The sequence below is a fragment of the Equus caballus genome, chromosome 14 (assembly GCF_041296265.1).
Source record: "Equus caballus isolate H_3958 breed thoroughbred chromosome 14, TB-T2T, whole genome shotgun sequence".
In the NCBI taxonomy this organism is placed as follows: Eukaryota; Metazoa; Chordata; class Mammalia; order Perissodactyla; family Equidae; genus Equus; species Equus caballus.
The window spans coordinates 63,203,095-63,224,606 of NC_091697.1; the positions used below are offsets into that span (position 1 = coordinate 63,203,095).

Sequence of the window (21,512 nt, forward strand, 5' to 3'; positions counted from 1 at the left end):
GGGGTTAAAATGGCCTGGACTGCACATTCTCAAAAAGTGGGCTCCCACACCCGAGGCTCGTTATTAAATGGTCCCAAACACACTTGGTCACTTTTCTGTGGCCTTTTTTTCAATAGTTTGGTCTTGGTCTTGTGTCTCTCTTTTCACGTATAACAGCCAAGGGCGACCATCCTTCAGACGGGCAACCGGCCCCGCCCTGAGATCCCGGGAGCCCAACCCGAGGGGGCGGCGGGCCGGGGCGGAAGTGCAGGGCGGGCCCGGCGGCTCGGGCGGAAGTGCCGAGCGCGGGGCGGAAGCGGCGACGTAGGCGGCGGGAGGCTCAGGTGGGTCCCGGTGCTGGACGCTGCCAGGTGGGTGGGAGAGGCGTCGCGCTGCCAATTTCGATTGACGTTAGAGGGAATTTCATTAAACCGGGAGCCATAAATCCATGAGCTACGGGGGCGGATATCATAAGCGCGAGGGCGCTCTGGGTAGTGAAGAAAATAACGGGCGGGAAAGAGGCAGCTTTTTAAGAGAAAGCAGAAAACTTCATGTTTCTACCAGTGATTCACAGGTGCCCCATCCCAGGTTTAATTGAATTCTGTGAAGTGGTAATATAATCTAAGTGGCAGCCCGCTGAGATGACTGCCCTTTTAAATAAATATTTTTGAGCAGCCATGTTGACCTTTAATTGGGGTGAAAAGGTTGAAAGGGGCAGTAAGGAACACTGTGAGTCCCAGGGCTCTCTGGGCTTCCTCTCTGCTTTGTTGGGCAAAAGCAGCCCTCTGGGTGTTGAACAATGAGAGAATAAATCAGACTGTACAATTCTCAACAAATAGCCTTAAAAAAAAAAAACTTAGCCTTGTCAGTCACCCCTAAGAAATATCAGCTCATAGAATTTTTTAATAAGTCCAGAGGTAGAAGAGTCCCAACTGAATTGTTACTTACATGAATAGGCAAGTTACGTACTATGCCCGTGTTTAACAAGGAGCTTTGTTGCCTAAGTGATCTTTATTCTTGTTTCTTAATAGAAAGTGTTTTATATAGTACTTTATATTTTCGAGCACTTAAAAACAAAATCCACAGTACAGCCCAGCTTGACCTCAAGATTCTCAGCTCCTCCAGGACAGGGATGGTGTCTAGGATCTGTTATATCGCCAACATTTTCTAGCACATTTCCCAGCAATGAGCAGGTCTCCTGTTGGTACACTGACTTGGTTAAGCAGCCACTAGAGCCATGTCTCAGTGTGCATGACCCTGTGCAAGCTGAGGCAGCTATTAGAGGCCACAGTCTTCTCATTTAGTAATTCTGAGGAATAGCTTATGAAAGTGCATTTGAAGCTCTCTACCAGTATTTGAAGCTGTATACATTGAGATTTAAAACACTGGGAAAAAGAGGTGTACCCTGGAAATATTGAGTGATTATAGTAATATTGGGGTAAGGCAGAACTAATCATGGTTCTTTGTGAAATGTTACAGCCTAATAACCCAGGTCTTGCTCTGCTGAGGAATTGCGTAGAATCAGAAAGGACCTGTTGTGAAAATTAAGATTGGTGAGGCTGGTGTTTTAGACAGGCAGACTCCCCAGATTTTCTTTCTTCATGCTTGCTGTGGTCAGTAGTAGCAGCCTGCCAAGGAAGGATCAATATTTTTTTGTCTGCTTCACCAGAGGAAAATGTGGCTGTGCAGTTTTATTTAGATGGATTGATGGCAGGTAAGGTAATAGAAATGAGGATTTTCCAACTTGGGAATTTATTGGACTGTATTTCTGTTTTATTCCAGACGCCTGGCTTTGTCATGCTCTTATGTACCCAGAGGCAATGTGAAGATAGGCCTTCAAAACAAATTTTTTTTTATTATTAAAGTTTTTATATTTCATAATGTGTGCATACCCTACCTGGCTGATGCTTTAGTTTTCTAATGCCAGAACTTGGGGTTTCACACATAGCAGGACCTTGAGGTGATCTGATACAAGTCGTAAGCTTTTTTATGTTCCTTATTTGAAATGTAATTTTGCCACTGCTTTATTCAAGGGGTGTACATCAGAGGAAGCCAAAAGCCAGCTGGAATAGTTCCTGCATGCAGTTTTAATCTTGTTTGCAGTTATTTTGAAGGGGAGAAACCATCTGGATCCGGGGATGTGTAGCTGCACAGGTAGCAGGGACGAGGCAAGCTTACTTTACCCTTCTCGTAGTATTACACAGCAAGTTTGAGGGACAAAATTGAGAAAGAATATGCAAAATGAAAGATTTTGGCTAAGTTTCACATAGGTGTTATCCCTGTATCCCGTTACAGCCACGGGGAACTGGAAGCATGAAAACATTACTCTCTTTTTATTCCAATCCTTACCCAACATAAGGTTTCCAGAGATAGAAGCAAAACTCAAAGTACCTCTATTTTAAGACGGTATCCATCTCTAAGGATTTCACAGCATTTCACCAGTAACATCTAGTAATAACCATTTTACTGCTATAGGCTTCATCACTGTGGTATTATTGGTAAATCTTTCTCCTGCCCAAAGTGTGAGTTCCTGAAGGGCAGGGAAAGTATCTTAATCACTTTTATATTTCTAGTGCCTGGCATGTTGCAAACACTTGGTACCTGGTATAGAAATGAAAAGACAGTGTTCCTGAAGGGAGGCTGGATCTATAAGGAGGGTGAAAACATCACTGGAGGTACAGCAAGGTAGAGAAAAGAATATAAGTCAATAATCTTTCAAGAGCTTACTAAAAGCAGTTATAAATGCTGCAGTTACTAATGCTTTGATAAACAGCTTGTAGTGGGGAAGGGCCTGTTTAAGAATCCATAGATGGTCATCAAACTGCTTTCTGAAAGAAGATCTGGCCTGCTCAGCTGCTGGGCCTTTGTTGTGTTGAATGGAATATGCAAGCTGAAAGGCTCCACCAGCCCTGTCTCAACCCTCCCTCCAGGCCTGATGTGTTCAACCTCTCACCCAAACACTTGAGCAACTATCTGAAGAGCATCCATTTGAAGGTATACTAGAATTAGCTTACCTAGGGCACTAATATCTTGGTTTGGTCCTGCCTTAAGGATAGAGGACCTATGTATGGTCACTATTTTAAGGCTAGGTTGCCTAAATAATACTGAAGGACAGCCACAATCAGCTTTTCTACTTTACTAACATTCCAAAGGAGTTCAAAGTCAACAGCTTTTCGCGTTGTAATAGGGGATGCTTGTGGTATATGCTGCTTCCTTCTGTTGACAATGGGTCTGCAGCAGAAACCAGAATGTTACTACTGGAAACAGATGAACTTCCTCTCATTGTTTCTGTAATTTTTCATATTAATCATGAAATAATGGGGAAATGGCTTCTAGTTTAGTCAGGAGTAAGGACAGAAGATTGAATTCTTTGATTTTTTAACTCTTTACTTTTTAAAACATGTAGTTCTCCCAGTCAGCCAAAAGAAAGGATACTGTTATTTAATAGAAGTTCAGGCAGCTGAGGCAGCTTAGGACATAAGACTGAAAAAATGGAGATCTAAATTCCACTCTGTTTCTCCAGGTTCAAAAATGAACTTAATCTGAATCTTCTTAGATTTAGAGATCAGAATCTCACTATTATAGTAAAAGAATTCTGCCATTTGTAACTGAGACGTTCCTCATTCTCTCCATCCTTAAATTAAGCCTTAATATCTGTTATTTGGTGTACTCTGAGGATTAATGTATAAAGCTTTTTGAGATTTCTTTGGAAGAAAGGAGGTTGAATTTGGAGGTCCCTTCTAGTTTTGAAAATTCTGTGTTGGTCTCATTATGTATAAAAATAGGCCATTGTTCAAGAAGAAAATATAGAGAAATGTACCAAAAAATGCAGTATGAGTGGCCTTAGTTAAACATTAGTTTATTTATCCATAAAGCAAGGGGATCTCCAAAGTCACTTCTCAGTTCCAAAATATTACGACAGTCTATCAATGATAGCTGTTAAGTAACAGACTAGAATTCAGAGGATCATGGAATCTCACATAATTGCGGATTGCCAGGGCCTGACCTCAAGAGTGGATGGTTCCCAAAATTTAGATTGAGCACTGTTCTTCTGCTGGCCTAGGGGTTGTTGGGATCACAAGTCCAAGGAAGTGCTATATTTAGTAACTCAAATGCTCCAAAGTCATTTGCTACAAAATGGCTAAAAATGAGTGAAACATCTTTCAGGTCTTGTGTGGTCATAAGAATAACTTCACCTCTCTGGAAATAGTGGCGTCTTAGTGACCAATGAAAGACACTGCCTGGATGGTTGGATTTTGGATTGCAAACAGTTGTTTTTGGAAACAGGATTGTGTGCTTTTTAAATAGCAAGGCAGTACTAGCTGGGTACAATAAGACTACAATGTTTTAGTGAAATTGCCTTCTTTTTGGGTCAGTATTAAGTATCAGAGATATCTTCAAAGGGAATGGGTCATTTTGGTTAAGGATAATGTGGAAAGGAGTCTGCATAATTCCTTACGCACTTTGTTCCCATCCCTTGAACTAGAAGGATTTTGCCCTTATCTTAATGTTATCTTTATGGAATAAAGGAATTTTCAAATTGGTTTTAAACTCTATTAAGCCCTCCTGTATGATATAACCCAACCACATTACTCAGGTTTTCTTGGCTTTCAGGGACAGCTTTACAGCCATTATGTCATAATTGTACTGAACATTGTTGCACTCTGAATTCAGAATATGCCTCCCTGGCTCCAGGCCAGATGCTAAGTCTGTATCTTTGGGGTTGAGGATGAGGGGAGGGTGGCAGTGTGTGCAAGCCCTGTTGTGTTAGCATGAATTAGCCCAGAATCCCCTTTGAACCCCTAGGTGTTAGAGGGAGTGTAGAGTAATAGTACATTACTGTTTTTGCTTAGCATCTTCTTTTTATTTTTCAGCTGAATGTTTTTCTGGAAACCCTTCCCTGACATTGTCATGTGCACCAACCCCATTATCGAGTAGCCTCCTCTGAAGCAATGATCAGGAAAGTGTGACTGCTAAGGTCCAAAGATTTTGAAATAGACTCTTGCTTACACTGAAGATTCCTCTCCCTTTCCACTTCACATCTGTCAGCTTGCTATAGGCCTAGGCACCACAGTAGTGCTCCTAGACGTGGAGGAGAATGCCAAGATGACAAGGGTCTGTCATTAAAAAGCATTTTTAAAATGTGTCTAATAGTAAGAAATAAAAATACACTATTCCTTTTTGGAGGTGCTTTTCCAACTCAGATGCTCAAACATTTGTGAGATGAGTGCCTGGCCACTCTAATGTCTCCTCCCCCATTTCCCTCCTGGGTCCTTTCTGATGCCAAGGCTTCCCGGTTATTGAGGAGCTAGAGAAGCAAGTTTGCGATGAGTAAGTGCCTGTACGCTTCTACATGGATCTGTGCATGAATTTTGGTCCTTTTTTTAAATGGACTAGCATTTTAGGCTCCTACAGGTAAAAATGACTTCAGAGTCTCTGTTCGGAGCCTTTTGAAGTCATGGGCTATTGCCATGGCATTTCTTCTGTGTGTGATTTCCCCCTCTCTGATCAGGAGGACCCAAAGCCTATGGCACAGTTTCTCCACGTCTCTGAAAATGAGAGAACAGGACAGGGGTAGTATTTCTGTTTTACCATTGATGAAACTGAGGCTTAAAGAGGTGAGGAATTGCCTGGCATCTTAGAACTAGTTAGTGGCAGTTGCCTGTCTTTAGGGTTTATATTTAGCAAATCCTCACCCAAAAATACACCCAGGAATTCAAACATGCTGAATTCCAACTGAAACTCTACATGAAGAGCAACTTTAAAGTTCTAAATGAAGAAGTATACAATTTGCGCTTAACTGAACTGACTGATGAGTTAGTGAGAGCTGTGTAAATTTAAATTATTTTGACTTCTCTACACAATTTATTCAAAACTACCTTGGAATAAGTTTTGTCTTTAAAAATTATTAATAAAATTCAACTTTACCATTACCTAGGCAGCTTCTGTTTTGATCAACATGGGTTGAGGATATCATTGGTAATGTAATAGCGGTACTGAATTTTCCCTTCTTTGAAAATATAAAGGCAAGTATGGGGAAGCAGCAACTGGGCGGGAACTGACCTTTGTTCAAAACCTATCAAGGGGAGGGGCCAGCCCAGTGGCACACTGGTTAATTGTGCACGTTCCGCTTTGGTGGCCCAGGGTTTGCCAGTTTGGATCCCGGGTAAGGACGTGGCACTGCTTGGCAAGCCATGCCGTGGTAGGCGTCCCACATATAAAGTGGAGGAAGATAGGCACGGATGTTAGCTCAGGGCCAGTCTTCCTCAGCAAAAAGAGGAGGATTGGCAGCAGATGTTAGCTCAGGGCTAATCTTCCTCAAGAAAAAAACACCTATCAAGGGGAAACCTCAACTCCTCAAAGACTAAATTTCAGTGCCCTGTTCTGTAATCTCATGAAGCCTGAGTAAGCTGAGACAATACCTGGTACCCAGGTATTTGTTGGTCTAGATATTCAGTCTTAGTAGAAGATAAGCATATTGGGTCTTTAATCAGTGATATCGTATCTTGGAAATTCCTTTTTATGTTCACAAACTGAAATTTTCGGCTATTTCTGTTTGAAATATTTTTCAGTTTTGCAGTTCGCTATTTCTGAGATTGTTATTCCTGGAGTTTTAAATCTTCCATTTGAGGCCAGTAAAAACACATTTCAGCCAATAGAATCATCATTATTAATAACAATACCGTACTTTTAGTATTATTTAGTAATAGTTAAGCCTTATTTCTCTATTCTGCTTTACAACTTACACAGAGATTTTTACATGTATTATCTTTTTAAGACGCCCAGTCAACTTTTGCCTTCACTCTTCTCTCCCAAACCACTGCCTCCATCCTCACCAGAAATACCTCCTTTTGGTTAAGATGTTAAATTAGGCAAGAAGCAGACAAGGGAGTTTATTTTAGGGGTTAGCATTGGTTGGAAGATTTCATTCCCTTGGAGCAAGATCAGGGACATCTTGCCTGATTTGTGGTAGATTCTTTCACTCCCCCTTCCTAGTCCAAGCCTTCGTCACTCTTTGACAATGAGCCACTCCATTCTGGAAACACTTTGTCCTGCTGGCTTCTGTGATGACACACTTTCCTGGATTTCCTCCTACCTCACATCCTTTCTGTCTGCCTCCTTTGCTGGCGCCTCTCTACCCAATTCCTAAATGTTGGATTGCCTCAGAGATCTGTCCTGGCCCTCTTCTTCTCTCCTATTGAGATCATCTCATCTACTTCCACAGCTGTAAATACAGCCCTTAGAATGATGGAGTCTCAAATTTTTATCTTCAGCCCTGGCATCTCTCCTGACTACCAAACCTATATATGCCACACTCTAGTTGAGCTCCAACTTGTTCCTGACTGAGCTCCCAGTCCCTACATCCCTCAATCTCTTCCTGCCTCAGTTTCCTCATTTTAGTAAATGGCACTGCCACTCACCCAGAGGCTCAAGACCAAAACTGGAATTGTCTTTACCATTATTTTTATTTTTTTATTTTTTTTAGAGTGGCACCTGAGCTAACAACTGTTGCCAGTCTCTCCTTTTCTTTTAAAAGATCAGCACCTGAGCGAACAACTGTTGCCAATCTTTTTTTTTCTGCTTTATCTCCCCAAATCCCCCCGGCACATAGTTGTATATCTTAGTTGCATGTCCTTCTAGTTGTGGCATGTGGGACGCTGCCTCAACGTGGCCTGACGAGCAGTACCATGTCCGCGCCCAGGACCCGAACTGGCAAAACCCTGGGCTGCCACAGCGGAGCACGCGGGCTTAACCACTCAGCCATGGGGCCAGCCCCTTTACCATCATTTTTAATTCCTCATATTCAATTCATTGGCAGGTCCCGTTGGCCGTGTCCACACCACCATCCTTTCTCACCCAGACTACTGCAGAAGCCCCCTAACTTGGTCTCTGCTTCCATCTTGCCTCCTTAAAATCCATTCTTTACACAGCAGCTAAAGTGATTTTTAAATCTATATGAAATCATGTCACTTCCCTCCTCTAAATCTAATTGTACTTAAAACCTCAATTCCTTTTTTTTTTTTTTAAAGATTTTATTTTTTTTCTTTTTCTCCCCAAAGCCCCCCAGTACATAGTTGTGTATTCTTCGTTGTGGGTCCTTCTAGTTGTGGCATGTGGGACGCTGCCTCAGCGTGGTCTGATGAGCAGTGCCATGTCCGCGCCCAGGATTCGAACTAACGAAACACTGGGCCACCTGCAGCGGAGCGCGCGAACTTAACCACTCGGCCACGGGGCCAGCCCCTCAATTCCTTTTTTTTTAAAGATTGGCACCTGAGCTAACAACTGTTGCCAATCTTCTTGGGTTTGCTTTTTTTTTTCCTGCTTTTTCTCCCGAAATCTCCCCTAGTACATAGTTGTATACTTTAGTTGTGGGTCCTTCTAGTTGTGGCGTGTGGGACGCCGCCTCAGCATGGCCTGATGAGCGGTACCATGTCTGCGCCCAGGATCCGAACCAGCAAAACCCTTGGCCGCTGAAGCGGAGTGCACAAACTTAACCACTCGGCCGCAGGGCCAGCCCCCCTCAATTCCTTATCATAGCCCACAGGCCTTAGGTGATCTGACCCTGCTGCTGACCATTTTTGAGCCCTCCTGCCACTCTCTCACTTGTTTACTGTGCTTTAGCCTTATGGTCCTCTTTGTTTCTTCCAAAAAGTCAAGGTTGTCCTCACCTTGGAGTCTTCGCACTTACTGTTCCCTCACCCGAAATGCTCCTCCTTGAGATCTTTGCACCTCACCCTTTAGTCTCAGAAAAACGACACCTACTCAGAGTACCTTATTGAAAGGACCTGCCTCAGTCACCATCACATCACCCTGTTTTACTCCCTCCCCTCTACTTAGCACTATCTGATACTGTCTGACATTAAAGAGTCTTTAACGTCACTAGATTATAAGACCCCATGAGGGAAGGTACCCTGGTTTCCTGTTCACCACTGAACCCAGCATCTAGAATAGTATCTAATACATGGAAAACATCATATAGTTGTTGAATGAATAAATGAATGACTCTCATCCCACAAGTGGATTGTCATAATTGACCTCTAACTCTTTCCCGCCTCCGTTCTCCTTTCCTCTGCAGTCCATCCTGCATGCTGCTGCCAGATCACTCTTCCAAAACACTGATTTTATCACATCACTCTTGTTCAAAACCCTCCGGTGGCTCCCATCAAACAGGCCACAGCATTCCTCCCTCAGTGCCTTTGTGTCTGACCCCAACTTTAGAATGCTTCCCCTTTTGTCTACATATCTAAATCCTACATGACTTAGATCCCTTATGAAACCACCTCCAATCTCAGCACCAGTACTCTTCTCTTCCTTTCCCCGTATAACATTCAAAGTTGCCCATTAGATGTCCCTGTTGTAGTCTCTCTTGTATTTATAGTTTCAGTTAAGAATTTAACTCCCTGCTGAATGCACTGAAATAGATCTTTCTTGTTGCTTGTATCCAGCATGTGGAGGTGATATCCCCACCTGAGAGTTTTATTTGGAGGGAAAGAAATGGGCTCAACACTAGGAAGGATGAAGAAAAAAAATAATGACTTAATTTTACTGAGAATTTGAAGGGAGGGGGATATGGGGGCAAAGTGCATGTAGTAAGTGGTGGATATGTAAATGCTGTATACCTTCAGTGAAATTGTAGTCTTATTGGATAGGCAAGGCCCACACTTCAAACAGTTAAAAAATTTTTCACAGAGCAGAGTGTTGAATGCAAGTGAACGCAGCACCCTTTGAATACAAATAGTAGAATAGAGACTTCAAGATACTTGGAAATCCCAGTCATAGTAATAATTTGAAGTAAAAAGGGGTTTTGTCACTAGGAACTCATGTGACCATTCATTTCTGGGACTGATTACTGGCTTCTCTGGACCCCTGTGAGGTGATCCTGTGGGCACTGAAATCTGGAAGTAGAAGCTGCAGGGAGTGTGGTGGACACATGGTGTGAGAGGCTGCTTCTTGCACCCCAGGGCTGGGGCATAATGTGGGCCTACTCATGGTTTCATGTGTTATATGGGTCCAACCGGCAGTCCAACTGCATAGCCAGAATGAAGCTGTTTTTGCAGTGTATGCAAATAGTGAATCATTATGTTGTACACCTGAAACTAATATATGTCAGTTATAATTTAAAAATCTTAAAAAATTTTTTAAATTTTAAAAACTTTAAAAATTTAAATTTAAAAAGAAGAATGAAGTTGAGCATGACACCACATACATGTGGGCCCACAGATGGGTAGTTAGCTCGGGATCTTTCTTGTAACGTCATATCTGAGTTGGCTCCACCTCGTAGGCAGTTCCCCTGTCCAGGTACCCTGATTGCTGAGGTGCTGGAAAATCACCTGAGATCCCACCCACACCAGTGAGTGAGGGCCGCTCTCCAAGTTGGGCCTTCCACCCCGCACTCCCTGTTTCTGTTCTATAGCCTCATTCTAGCCCTGCTTAGCTCCTTGAATTGGCACCTCAAAGTATCTCCTCAATTTTCAGCTTTGATTGTGTCCCTTTATGCTACCTCTCCTCGTCACTCTTGGCTCCACACTTGTCCCCAAGATCCCAGGCGAGGCTCCCACTTCTTTGCAAGAAAGGGAGGTTTGGACACAGCTGACTGACCAAAAGCACAGAGGAACACTGGGGAGGCGTCATTTGTCCCTGTTTCCCTGGATTAGGTAGAGCTCAGTGACCCAGATGAATCTCTTAAGAGCAGCCTCACCTCATTACATAAACCTTCAGTAATCTAAAATATGGGTTTTGTTCCCAATAGAGGGCTGTGTGTGTGTGTGTGTGTGTGTGTGTGTGTGTTTCTAGTCATTTGGGTAAAAATAGGAACATTATACTTAGACGGCAGTGAATGTGAAATGGAGCACTTGACATCTCACATGGCACAAATGACTAAACGGAAGCCCTGAGCCTCTCTTTATGGAACACAGGTTCAGTGAGAGCTACGCTAATAGTGTTTGGTTAATGTCAGCTAAGCATTAAATTTACATTATACTCTTGTGAAGAAGCTCCAGCATTACCTGTTAATAACCAAGATGTCCCTGGGTTTATATAGACTTTTTGATTTTGCACATGAACTAACACTGCAGCTTGCTGATGAGGGATCACGTGAACTTAGAGATTTGGTGTGCCAAAGGATTCTTTGTATGCATAAAAATTCTGGTCAGTGAAGGTCAGTTTCTCTACTCAAGTGAGAACAATGTTGTTTCCCTTCTAATCAGACACACACAGTGTTTGAAGAATCCAGGAGCCCCACATAAGTGATGAGCAGCCATAGCCTGGGCAGCTCCTCATGCAAGAAATGAATAATCCTTAATAAAGGCTCCAACGACCCTGGCTTCTTTCTGTACTGTAATCAGTTGCTTTAATGGTCTGCCCTTCAGTGCTTCGCAGGGAAAATGCTATAAAGTTAAGTTATCGTCCTTATCTGGCTTCAAGGAGGACTGAATTGGTCCAATCAGTCCTCCCCCCATGTTGTATTTGATTCTGCCATAAAGACCACTGAAGTCAGGCTCAGTTTGGTTGAAAAGCTAGCATTCTCTTTCTCTTTCAGGGTGATCTGTGCCTCTGAGCAGCAGTGGACTTGAAACAGCAGGAGTCACCATCTTTTATTGTTAGGCTGTGGAATTTGTTTTAGGCACATTCTAAATCCAGTCTTATGCCTTTTGCTTTTTTTTTTTTTTTTGTCTGGGACAAAGGTGACCCAATTGTGCTTCTTTGATATTACGAACATGGCTCTTTTTGCTCATATCACAGAGGCATAGAACAAAATACAAAGGATAAAACTGTGTCTGTGTGTGTAGTAAGGACACATATTTCATGACTAAATTCAATGACATAATCAAAAATGTGTTGTCCTCTCCCAGTCAAGAGCTAACAGGCAGAGACCGCCTTTCAGAATATTTTTATAGTGCTGAGATACTGTTCAAAAATAATAGAACTAATGAAAATGTCACATTGACACAGTAGCCCATATTAAGATTTTACTTCAAGAAGGCATGATTCGGTGAATGTGACATTGACAGCAATGGTGTTAGGGTTTACAGAGTTAATAAAATATTCTAAGAAGAATATTACAGACTTCCAATTGGAATGTATTGTTTTTCATTTTATTTTTTATTTCTAGAACTAAGTGGACTCCAGTGTTCATAATTTTAGCCTTAATATCTTACTCTGCCTAGGAGATGTGTAGGGAGCTTTTTCTTTATATCAGACTCTAATATGATTTTATAATACAATGCTTACATAGAAATCAGCTAATTTAACAAGTGGTAAAATGCATCTGCCTTAGGGCATTTGGAAAATATGCAGGTAGTAAAATTGCATAATGCTAATGCATTTCTCAGTAAACATTGTGCCATGTTTAAGTAATTAAATATATGTAAAAAAGTAGAAATGGAGACTAACTGTGGAAAAGAGAACTAGTTTTAAACAGAATGGTTGTAGCATCACTGAAGACTTTACTTAGCTCTCTGCGTTGGTTGAACAAATATTCCAGCAAATCTGGAATGAATAGCAACTCTGTTTACTATGACAGGTTTTATTTGTCTTGGGCGCAACCAAGACCACATGCTGTGTTTTGTCATGTTGGAAATACTGAAGCAGATTTCCATTGTGAATGTGAATCTTTTTTTTAAAGCTTTAACACCTCAGTCTTAACTCAGCTGGGTAAAAGCAATAAGTTTTCCTTTCCTTACCAGCCAGACATCAATAAATCTTAAATCCCCCCACTGTTTACCGTCCTGGTTCTAGTCTTGGGTCACTGCCATAGATGGCCTGATCCATCTCATTTCCAAAGGCTGTCTCTCTGCCTTTACTCTGAGAAAGCTAATTTTTTATTTTCTTTCTCCTCCATACAGTACAGCTTTTCTAACTTCATACTCTAGGAGGGTAGGCCACTGTTGGCATACAGCCTTCCCAAAACCAATGATGTAGAAATTTCTACCTAGCGTAAACATGGCTAACACTATACTTTCCCCTCTCATTTCCATCCTTTGTAGACAAAGCCACACAGTGTTTAGAAGCTGTTGTCTCCAGCCACATTCACCTATTGGAGTTGTTGATTCTGCTGAATTTATAGAAAATGTGCATACCAGGGCTTAACACTTAGTTGAGAGTACCACAGCATATTGTGAAATTGTTTAGATCTGCTTTCCACCCTGGAATAATGCTGGGTAGCAGATCCTTGCAAAATTCTCATAACATTCCTTTTTAATGCATTATCAGGATTGTTTAGTTAGCAGGAAGATCCAGGGGGAAGTGGAAGGCTACAGGTTTAAGAGTGAAGGAAAGATTATTGTTTTCATGAATCAGAATCCGATCTTTTTGTCCTGTGGTCTTTACACTAGTTTGATATGCGTTGGTGTTCTTCTCTAAAGTCATGTCATTCTGTTTGAAATGAGTTTAAGGCTAATCTTACACTGAAAAGCCTAGTCACTAGTAGAGATTAGCACATAATTAATTTAGTCATGCTCTGTGGAGCAGAGCAGGGGGAGATTCCAGGTGGTGGTGAAGGGTTGGGACCAGCTGCAGCACCCTGGCCCACAATCTCATGGACTTGCTGAGGAGCTCTCACCTTTAGTTACGATATAATATCTGCCCGAAAATAGTGACTGCTCTGCACACTGAGTATCTGATCAGGGTTAGAGGTGAGACTAAAGAGGGGGAGAAAGGCTCACTCCATTACTTTTAACATTCCAGCAATATTTGCAATATTTAACATTTCAGCAAATATTTGAACACCTACTGTATGCCAGGTTAATTGTAGATGCTCAGAGATACTAGTGTGGACAAGTACCTGCTCCTATGGAACTCTCATTGTAGTAGAAGGACAATATACTTGTAGTAGAAGGAACATATAGGTAAAGAAATAATTTTAGATCGTGAAAGATAAAAGAAAACTATAGCAAGGTATGAGGATGGAGAGTGATGGGCTGGCCACATTGGTAAGAAACTCACTAAGGCATCGCTAAGGAGGTAACATGAGCCCAGGCCAAAAGAGGAAAAGATACTTAAGAGCTTTTCATGAAGAGGGGCAGCAAATACAGAGATTCTGATGATCTTTGGGTATTCAAGGAACAAAGGGAATCTTTGCAACTGCAACTTGCTAAGATAAGGGAGGGAAAGTGATAAAGTTGGAGAGAGGAGTAAAGTCAAGAAACGAAGATCTCAGGAATGAATCTGTCTTGGAAATACTGATAAATCATAAAGTCAACAGTACATGTGTGCTTTAAAAGTGAAATTATCATATTTGTAGTTTTAAGGACAAAGTTCGAGGCTCAATAGAATAACTAGGAATAAGTAAGGTATCTTATGTCAAGCAAAGTAGCAGGATGAGGGAGCTTCAAAGCCTAATGTTTGACATGCTGCTGTTACCAAGCTGTTCTTACTGGAATATCTCTGGTAGAAACACTAGTACATTTGTGTATGTTTTCGAAAATGATGGGAATCTCCTTTTAAAATACTTCTTAAGGAGATGAGTAGTTTTTATTTCTGACAAGTTAACTCAGCTTAATTCTCCCCTGCAGTTCCACTAAGTACAGCCCTGTGTTTCCCCATCTCTTGCAGCAGAGGAACAGATCTCATAAGTGATAGCTTTAACCTTCAGCTGGGGACCTGTGCTGCTTGGCTTATTGTTTCTTTTACCATGAAGGTGGCTGGGTGTTGTTGAATGCTTGTCCATAAGATAAGCTATCTCCGTGAATAAAAACCATCTCAGGAAACGTCCACATTTTAGGGGATCATTAGGATGTTAGCAAAATCTGCAGGTGAAATTTAATTTTGTATTCAACTTAATAAACCCATGCAGTTTGCTTATAGAAACCAAGTGATTAGGCACACAGCTAATCCATAAATGTGGATTTTTTCCCCATTCTAAATTCTCTTTTGTTTGGAATATAGTGAACTTCTGGGCCTCTCTGACACTCTGGACTCCAAGAAGCAATTCTGAAGTCTTCAAATTCCATCATAGGCTTGCAGTTTATTGTTCATATTATAAAGAGCAAAGTCTAGGGCACATAAGTTTACTGGTCTGTTTTTCTTTTGGCAGAATTAAGATGCTCTGGTTTCAAGAAAATAGCATGCAACTTGCCAAATGCTCCTTTCGACTCCTCTTGAGGAATCTCTCTGCCTCTAAGACTGCTCTGCCTGTGCTGACCTTATTCACAAAGGTACAGAGTGAAAAAGAAAAATTACTACTTTAAAAACATAAAGTTTTAAAATTGTTGGGTAAAAAATGTTGTACATTTAAGAAAGGGAAAAATGTTGAAAGGAAAGCAATGGAATAAACTTTCTTCAGACCTGTTCCTCAAGTTTTCAGTTCCAGTTACGACAGTAGTAACTCTGTTTCCTACTCAGATACCTCATTGTCTCACAATTATCAGAAGGGAAGTTAATATATTTAATAGTCATCTGATCCCTACATTGAAAGAAAGAACTATCAGATTATAATATGATGTTTACAAATGTATCACTTAGAAATATAGTCAATTCTTGTTACTTGTGATACTTATGTCTTACAAGGTTGCCACAAACACTGAATTAGCAAGTACGACACCACTGCTCCTAGGGGAAATATAGGGTTAGATTCCTATGAGCTTCTGGTCACAATATATTGTGTCAACTGATCAATAGGTAACCTTGTTTTATGTGTGTTACTGTTTAAAGACACCTTATTTAATATATATTGTTGATTCATTAACATTGAACTCACAGCTAACAGCACTATACACTCATGCCTGAACAAAGCTTATCTAATACAATATTTTCTCCATAAGGCAGATCTTGCACAGCCATCTTGTACTTAGAAACACTAGATAGCACTTCAGCACTGTGCTTGGGGACTGTTTTAAACAGCAAAATCACCAACAAAAGGCACAAAAATATGAAAAATGTGGCACTAAGTAGATCATGAAAAGGACACTAGTTTACAGTATGACAGCTGAAACAAGAAGGCAGAGCATTGTCTTGGTCCACCTTTGCTAGGAATGTGCACTTTGAGAGACTCAAATTTTTCACTGCTCTCTACACGCACATGTCCGTGAATGACTGCAATTCTCCATGTGTATTGATTTTGGGTTACAAACAAGTTTTAGTGAATAGGTGAATTCACAAATACAGAATCACAAATAATAAGCATTGGCTGTACTTGTTTTCTTATCCCTAATACTAGTTTTATGCCATAAAGGTAGTTTAAATTTTTTAAGAGCTTTTCCCTGAAATGTATCATACAAACATTTCTGATTTGCTTTTGCTAGTTAACATTATTTCGTGTGATTTATAGTCAAAAAAGAAATAAAGTACAAGGTAACAGAATTGACTTTAGTGAATAATACTGTAATTCAAACAAAAAAGTCTCTTGTTTAATAGATTTTTCAGATTTCAGGCATTTTAGCAATTTGAAAATATCTGATGGTTCTCTAATAACAAAGTTTAAGTAGTTTTTTAAAAATTAATTTCTTGCTGAGAATAGTTAATCAAAACTACTTTTCATAGCCATAAGTATATATTGCACTGCTGGAAATTATGGAACAAAAATATTTCATTATCTGTGTCTGCACATGAGAAATGTATGTGACAATTAACCACAAAAATCAAATAATCCCTAAAGGCTAATGGAGCTCACTTAGCCTAACTATTCTGCACTATTTTTCAGTTTGAGCAACAGCCAAGTTAACTGAAAACATCTGCCAAAAAAAACACACTAATCTTCCATTCAGCTTAAAACTTGTATGAAACCCTTGATTTGTGTCATTAAGCGTATAATAAGATATCACTGTCACCTTGAGGAGTTCACAATCCAGTGAAAGAAAAAGTACAATATCAGGTCTCTTTCAGTTATAAATAATAGAAAGTACTTCCCAGAGTGGCTTAACACAAAAAAGGGATTTATGAGTTGGTCAGGTTTCAGGAGTAGCTTGATTCTGAAACTAAGCATGTTACCAATCTCTTCAGCTCCACATCTTCTGGGTTAAATCTGTTCTCACTCGGGCTCTTCTCTTGGAAGACTGCAGCTATCCCAAACCCCAGATCCCACATCTCGGATATCTACAGAAACTCCAGCAGAGGCCTCATGGCTGTCCATTGGCTCTAACTGGCTTATCCCTGAGCCTTTCAGAGTCAGAGGGACAGGATGTGCTGATGCCTCAGTCTAAGCCAGGTGTCCTAACCTCGTTGTTCAGGGATGGAGTCAGCCACATGCTGAGAGCAATTCCTGTGAGGCAAAATCACAGCATTTATGTTACAAGAAAGGGAAGTGGGTGTTAGATGGCAACCCAACAAATTTCCACTATAATTCAGGGACAGAGTAAATAAGTGTTCTTTTGGGACCATGGAAAATCCTAGATAAGAATGTTTGAATGGTCCAGACTTCTGGGTCTTACGCTTTTTCAGTTCATAAGCCTGTAAAATTTGGCGAACCTTTCCTCATAAAAATACATGTACACATGATATTTTGCATAGAGTTCCATGTTTAAAAAAGCAAAACAAAATGAAAAACGTGATCTGGGTAAAGTTTTTTAATATAAAAGCAAAATGTCAGTGCATTTGGTACTTCTGCAATTTAGCTTGTTCTTGTTTTGCTTTTGCGATCCTCTGTTGACTTTTGAAACTTTCTCAGAAAATTTCAACATGATTATCTTAAAACATCGCAGACTATCCATAATCTGTTTATTGATAATGCTAATAATAACATGAGCTGCCTAATTCTCTGGGCCAGACAGACCCTTCTGAAGGAAGACTGCCTTTTGATGATCTGGGTCCTTATTTCAAAACAAGCTGTGAGTTAAGCTGGAGGAGGGGCCTTTCTTTTACATAACAGGTTATCTCCTCCTGTCATGTTAAAAAGCAGGTTTCATATAAGCATCGGTAATGTTCAGTCTATTTTGAGCTCCTGCAAGAGAACCTATAGCTAGTCCCTGTCCAAAGAGTCAAGGGCTGAGAAGCCTTTACAATCTGCCAATGATCCAAAACATTCTCAACAGACTTCTCCACTGGGTGGTTAAAGAGTGCAAACAACAATGGGCACTAAAGCTTGCTTGCCCCTCAGTGCAGAATTAGTTCAAGAAACCTAATGCTGACACTTAGAACTAACAGGCAAAACATTAATGAATTGGTAGAATCATCATCCAAATTAAGGAGAGATTTTTCCCTTTTTAAAGATGAGGCAGTCACTTTTAACTCGGTTTCAGTGGGTTTGTTCCTGTGGACTGATTAGGAAAAAGGCTGCCAAAGCTCAGTGTCCCCTAGTCAAAACAGACTTCAAGCCATTCTGGTGATGTTAGCTAGGCCAGGAAAGTGCTCCTGACATAGGAAGGACAAAGCCCTGGGACTATATAGATCAGTGAAAAATAATCTTCCAGATATCAATTAGATGAAGCCAGTAACAAAAAATCTAAGCATCTAAATTTAGTGTATGTGCATATGTATGTATCTATCTATACATATATATAATAAATTTAGATGCTTACACTTGTCACACACATATGTGTGTATATATTATATACACATATATACATATCATATATACACACGTGTAACAAATATAAGCATATAAATTTATTAGATATGGATAAAATCAAAACAAAACAACTACAAAATGCTGAGAGCCCATTTACCATGAAATACTAGCTATTTATAAGATTCTATGGCAGCGTTTTGCTTTGGAAATAAAACAGTGTAATTAACCTAGTAGAAAACAGTCCTTTAAAATAAGTATAATCTGCTTCTTGTGGTTTTTGTCAGGCTGCATGCCATTCTTATGGTTTAATGGCTTTATTTTTTTTCTTCCTCTAGCATCCATGTCCCCTTTGTGATGAAGCCAAGGAAGTACTGGAGCCTTATAAACACAGAGTAATATAATACAGTGTGGCTTTATGTATATGGAGCGGATAATGTACATGGTATAAAGTATCTGCCTAGATCCTTTCTTTAGGAAAAGAGATTAAATGATTTTTCATTTAAATTTTCTTTCTGCTCTTCAGAGAGAGAATTTAGTGCTGATTTCCATAAAACTCATTACCCCTTAAGTGTTTTTCTCTGAGCAGTACTGGTTTTCTTACTCTGACTTTTAATATGAGTCACAGTTAACTAGCAGGTGCAGTATTCCTGCTTGCTTTAAACTTTTGTCCCCATTCATCTTATTTTGTCATTTCCAAGGAATTGTTTTCTGTAGCAAACCATGACACCTTTCCCATTCTTATAACTAAAACACGTCTGTCCTGATTCTCGGGCAGCTTCCCAGTTGGGACACATTTTATTTCACTGGGAACTGAGTAGTGCCCGAATGTAACTGATGTAGCAGAAAAGTAGCAAATTCAGGAGTTAGGGAATACAATGAAATCAATCAAGTTGTGGAAATCAGGGACATTAGATCACTTTGGACCTCAAACAACAACCTCTCAGCATTAAAATAAGTCTGGGGATCGGTTTGTCACTGCAGTTATTGCTTTGTTCCATGTTCTTTAAAATATAGAGCTTTAGTCTTTCTCTGTTTCAGTTTATTTTACAGGAGGTGGACATCACACTTCCAGAAAATTCTGCATGGTATGAAAGGTATAAATTTGACATCCCCGTCTTTCATTTGAATGGCCAGTTTCTGATGATGCATCGAGTAAACATCTCAAAACTTGAAAAACACCTCCAGAAACTTGAGCAGCAAGGTGCTGGAGGCTGATGAACACCCTCATGATTTTCCAACCTCTCTCTCCTGAGGAACTGACCATGGCCTCATATTCTTTTTGTCACTTTCACACAGCCCTAAGAATGTTGTGAACTCAGTGGTGCCAAATATCATTCCTCTTCTGATTGATGGAAGTATCAATGTGGGAACTGTTTAACTGTTGGCAATTTATAAAATAAGAGGAGTGTATTGGCAGGGAGGGGATGATGGAGGGTGGAAGAAGTCCATTTGTTTTATTTACTTTTCTCTTTTGTATTCATATGGAAGCATTTCATATTCACTGGACAGAGCCATTTATAGGAAGAAGGCTCTGTGTCCCTCCTGCTGCCCTCGGGGCTTAACTTTTTAATGAAAGAATAAATGCGCCTTCGTTCAGTAGGTACAGTGAAATGTGAATTGTTAATAACTGTGCACAGTCAGTAAAGAGATGTCTTAACAAATACGTCTGCATGAAGCCTATTTCAGTGGGATTTAATAATACCTGTTTAAAATTAGAGTACATTTTTTTGGGTGGAAGAATAATTATCCTAGTTGAAGAGGCTTCATTAGAATAAAACAGAAGAAAGATTTAAACCCCTAAAATGTACAAAAGAATCTCAACATGCTTTACAGTCAGTGAATTGATTTGTAATATTTGAAGACTGCCTTTGATAGTTATTCAGTTATCATCAACTGAGTTAATTCAACTTATAAAACAGTAGTTTTATCAGGTTTTAATCTCTTGGGGAAAATTCACTTCTGACCATAACTGGACTGATATGTCATCTAAAGACAAAATATTCTTCACCATTTTATGTAAAGTATTAAAAATATAGTTGTGTACCCTTATTTATATTTAATCAGGTTCAACCAATATAGGAATAGATTCACTTAAAAACAAAACTGCCTTTTCCTCTTAAAATCACATCATTGCGGGGCTGGCCCCGTGGCCGAGTGGTTAAGTTTGCGCGCTCCGCTGCAGGCGGCTCAGTGTTTTGTTGGTTCGAATCCTGGGCGCGGACATGGCACTGCTCGTCAGACCACGCTGAGGCAGCGTCCCACATGCCACAACTAGAGGAACCCACAACGAAGAATGCACAACTATGTACCGGGGGGCTTTGGGGAGAAAAAGGAAAAAATAAAAAATCTTTAAAAAAAAAAAAAATCACATCATTGCAATTTCATCTATAATGAAATTCTTTTGTGAACTGTTTTAATGAATTTGGATATTGTGAGTCACTTAGCTGGATTTTAATTTCAGCAGTATCATTTAGACTTAGAAATTACCAGAATACTAGAAGTGGCAACCTTATACATTGTCTAGTCCCACTGCCTCATTTTATGCATGTGGAGGAGTCTGACATTCAGAGAGTTTCAGGGTCTTAGCCTAAGTTCACACAGCCAGTCAGCTGTCAGACCAGGTCTTGCCACCCACCCCAAATTTCCAGTGCTACCTGGGCCCCAGTGCAGGGGTCTCATTGTATTATCTCACATACAGCATCCTCAACCATTCTAGAATCAACACAAATTTGGAAGCAACTTAAAAAGCCTTCCAAGGTGACAAAAGAAAAAAAATCTTACAATCGAATAGCAGTGTTTATAATTTACAAATTTCTGGAACACATCTTATTTGATATTATATATATTCATCAAGCCCTGTGGTAAGCAAAATTCTAGGATGACCTCAATGAACTGTCACCCTTGTATAACCTCCTCCCCTTTAAGTGTGAGTAGAACTCATGAATATGATGAAATATTACTGGTGTGGTAATGTTCCATTATATGGCAAAAGGAAGATTATCCTGGGTGGGCCTGATCTAATCAGATGAGCTCTTTAAAAGCAGAGAGTTCTCTCTGGCTAGTTGCAGAAGAGGAAATCAGAGAGACATCC

The 21,512-nt window shown here is 40.3% G+C and overlaps 1 protein-coding gene across 2 annotated transcripts; it reads left to right on the forward strand.

Annotated features, from left to right (window-relative positions):
- Positions 1–235: 235 nt before the first annotated feature.
- On the forward strand, positions 236–20,786 carry C14H5orf63 (chromosome 14 C5orf63 homolog). 2 transcript variants are annotated; one of them, XM_003362879.5, is made up of 4 exons: positions 236–323; positions 15,014–15,134; positions 18,757–18,813; positions 19,460–20,786. In XM_003362879.5, the coding sequence occupies exons 2-4, from the start codon at positions 15,021–15,023 to the stop codon at positions 19,634–19,636; spliced, it is 348 nt and encodes a 115-aa protein (XP_003362927.1). In that variant the 5' UTR covers positions 236–323; positions 15,014–15,020; the 3' UTR covers positions 19,637–20,786. The 2 variants fall into 2 exon arrangements, with proteins under 2 accessions (XP_003362927.1, XP_005599521.1); XM_005599464.4 differs by having other exon boundaries at positions 247–350.
- The last annotated feature ends 726 nt before the right edge of the window (positions 20,787–21,512 follow it).